Genomic DNA, 3818 nt, shown 5'->3' on the forward strand with positions numbered 1-3818 from the left:
CAGGATACAGGTAAGATCCTACAGGTGGGGTCCTACAAGGGGGGTCCTACAGGGGTTCCTAAGTGGGGTTCTACAGGTGGGGTCCTACAAGGGGGTCCTACAGGGGGGGTCCTACAGGGAGGGTCCTACAGGTGGGATCCTACAAAGGAGGAGATAGGATACAAGTGGAAAGGGGAGATTTAAGTAAAGGGAGAGGAGAGAAACGGATGACTGGTTGGTGGGAAGGAGAGAGGAATGGGTAAAAGGGAGGGAGAGGTGGATGGGAGGGGAGAGGGAGAGTGAGGGAGAGTGAGGGAGAGGATTGGGTCAGTGAGAGAGAGAGAGAGAGAGAGAGAGAGAGAGTTGTAAATTATACGTCTATAAAATATTGCTCACATGCGATAACAAAAAAACCATACAGACACAAGAACAAACAAACAAGAAATCACAATTGCAAACCATTATGACAAACAAATAAACTCATCACTATTACAAACACAAAAAACAAGAAAACAGTTACAAACACCACAAACCAACCAACTGACCACGATTACAAACAAAATCCAACTAATGTATACAAAATATCACAATTACAAACAAACACACTTACATCCAACAAATACATCAAATAAACATATACAAATAAATATATACAAAGGTGATAAGAAAGATCCCATACATACATACACACATACATACATACATCATACATAAATACATACATACATACATACATACACACATACATACATAGACCATAAACAGACAGGATGAGTCTTTCCTTCTCTCTTCCCTGTTTATGAAAGACGAACAAGGGGATAGAGAGAGAGAGAGACACACAATAAAGAGGATGATATGTACAGGGGGAGCAAATATGGCACTAAAACACACACACACACACACACACACACACACACAACCATCAATGTTACACCCTCACCAACACATCAACCAACGCACATACAGTACACACACACACACACACACATACACACAGAGACAAGAGATACAAGACCATTTCGTCGTCTCTCTCTCTCTCTCTCACTCTCTCTCTCTTTCTCACTTTCCCTTCCTCTAAACTCGCCCATATCACAGGGGGCCTCAATAGCCTTAAGTGTCTGGGGGGGGGGCCAAATAGTGTCATCCGTGCAGGACAAGTTAAAAGCGGACGTGGCCGTGTGTGTGTGTATTGCACCTTTGTCTTCCCCCGTGTTGCAGATATTAGAGGTTAACGTAGGCAGTAATGGGGAGGACAACATATAGCCCAGAGAGAGAGAGTCACACCCCTTGTCACCGGCTCTGATCGGTGTGCCGCCTCGATGAGCAACTTGAATGCTAGTTGGGTAATCTGAATTCGCCATTTCAGTGAGGTGAAGTTGCAAATGCGCTTATGTACGTGCCTGCAGCCTGGATATTGGCAATAATGGCCGCATATGAAAGGGGGCGGAGGGCAATGCAGTAGCAATATTGACCATTCACCAGACGGGCTGTTCCAAGCCGACGGTGGTGCTGGTGGTGTAGAGACTCGTGTGTGTGTGTGTGTGTGTGTGTGTGTGTGTGTGTGTGTGTGTGTGTGTGTGTGTGTGTGTGTGTGTGTGTGTGCGTGCGTGTGTGTGTGTGTTTGAAAGAACTTGTATTGGAATTTAGTGAGGGCGGGGAAGGGCTGTATGCGAATAGGTATTTAGCCGACAATGTTACACTTTTATTAAACTTCCCGTATTTAGTGGCGGAGGAGCTAGAGGCGCCGTGTCAATATAGGACCTTCAGTTTATTACAACAGCTGGTGGTGGGAGGGAGGGAGGGAGGGGGAGTTGGGAGGGGGATGATGGACTTGTAACCTGGGAGAAATAAAGTGTGATGTGTGCTGTAAGGTTTTTGTCAAGGGGAGGGGGAGACTGACCAATAGGATGTAGAGCAAGGTGACAAGCTAAGGGTGTGGTGTGAAATTTTGTCAGGGTCAAGGGGAGAGAGGAAGGAAAAGAATTAGCCAAGGAGACAACAGAAATCAAAGGGGTGGTAACCTAGTGTCAAGGGATATGAATAAGGGGAAAAGGGTGGCTAAAGGTGTAACATTAAAGGGGAGAGGAGGAAGAGAATGGGGGAAGAAGGGGAGAAACAGTAATCTAGGTTGCTGTGGTGTGGTGAGGGGAAATAGAGAGGGACGCCTACCCTTGTGAACCTCAGCCCAGACGCCCACCAATAAGGGAGTTCACCTGGGGGGTCCTTAAGGGTATTTTAGGGGTCACCTGAGGATTAGCCCATCCCCCCCCCCCCAAGTTCATTTCACGTGATGATTAGAGACTTTCACTAAGCTAACCTAACCTAACCTAACCTAACCTAACCTAACCTAACCTAACCTAACCTAACCTAACCTAACTTAACCTAACCTAACCTAACCTAACCTAACCTAACCTAACTAGCTAACCAACTTTCTGTAACCTAACCTAACCTAACTTTATATAACTAACCTAACCTACAACTAACTTTATAACCTAACCTAACCTAACTAACTAAATTTTATATAACCTAACCTAACCTAACCTAACTTTATATAACCTAACCTAACCTAACCTAACCTAACCTAACCTAACCTAACCTAACCTAACCTAACCTAACCTAACCTAACTTTATAATAATCTAAATTAATCTAACTTAATCTAACCTTAGTGAGGGAGTAATTGTACGTCTGGCAGCGTATATGATAAAGCGTACACAAAGACTTCCTTGTGCGGAAAACAATATCAGTCAGTCAGTCAGTCAGTACATAGTTATGACTTGTGTTGTAACTTTATAAGATTAGTGTTTGTTTTTTACCTGAGAGAGAGAGAGAGAGAGAGAGAGTGGGGGGAGATGGAGAGTTATTGGATAATAATGGGAGGGAATGAAAGGGGAGAGAGGGGATAGGAAGGAGGGAAAGGAGGGAGGGAGGGAAGAGGAAGTAATACTAAGGGAGGGAGGGAGGGAGGGCGGGAGGGAGAGAGAAAGAGAGAGAGTTCACAGTACGAATTTAACTCTAAAAGATTCCCATTCTAACTTACTCTTTAATTTCCATTCCAACTAATTCCAATGAAGTCGATTCCCACATGAACCTAGAGATGACAATTCCCACTTCAGCTTCACCTAAAATTCCCATTCCAACGTTAGATTTTCGCTAATTCCAGACAAGAACAGTCCCATTCCGGTTAACTAAAAATAGGCAATGTGAAGTGTCAAGAAAAATAGGCAATTCCTACTCTAGACTGACCGAGGGATTCCTATTCCAGTTCCCATTCTCACATTCCTAGATATAATAATTCCCATTTTAACCAATGATTCCTACTTTAGTTTTGTCTTAAAAATGAAAATTCCTCAACCCGGTTTCATCTTCAGTTCCCATTCCAGTTTATTCCAGTGAAGATAATTCCCATTCCTGCTGTAGGAACTGTCTCTTAATATTACCATTCCAGCTTATTCAATACAATTCCTACTTTATCCAGCCATTCGTATCTCAGCTTTACTTAGAGATGGACCATTCCTGGTTTAGCCGACGCATTCCTAGTGCAGTATTCCAAGGACACTTTATGTTCGTTCTAGGATTCCCATTCCAGTTACCTCAAAAGATGATTCCTACCTGAACTTGCGATTCCTACTAAAAGCTTATAATTCCCACTTTAACCTTCAGTTCCCACTAACTTCCAATTCCCAAATTAAGACAATTCCAATTCCCACTTTAACTTACAATTCCCACATTAACCGACAATTCCAATTCCCACCTTAACTTACAATTCCCACTTTAACCTCTAGATTCCCAACGATAACTTCCAATAATTCCCACTTTATCTCACCTTTCAAGAATTTCA

General features: G+C 43.2%; 1 protein-coding gene across 1 annotated transcript in view; it reads left to right on the top strand.

Annotated features, from left to right (window-relative positions):
- The window catches only part of LOC121874635 (visual system homeobox 2-like), a 48895-nt gene extending 45302 nt beyond the window's left edge, over positions 1-3593 (top strand). Inside the window, exons 3-4 of the mRNA XM_042378864.1 lie at positions 1-10; positions 3426-3593. The exon at positions 1-10 is cut by the window's left edge and continues 114 nt beyond it. Of these exons, the coding sequence (XP_042234798.1) occupies positions 1-10; positions 3426-3593 (178 nt within the window). The remainder of the gene's footprint in view (positions 11-3425) is intronic.
- The last annotated feature ends 225 nt before the right edge of the window (positions 3594-3818 follow it).

This window comes from Homarus americanus, unplaced genomic scaffold (assembly GCF_018991925.1).
Source record: "Homarus americanus isolate GMGI-L3 unplaced genomic scaffold, GMGI_Hamer_2.0 scaffold34360, whole genome shotgun sequence".
NCBI classification, from domain to species: Eukaryota; Metazoa; Arthropoda; class Malacostraca; order Decapoda; family Nephropidae; genus Homarus; species Homarus americanus.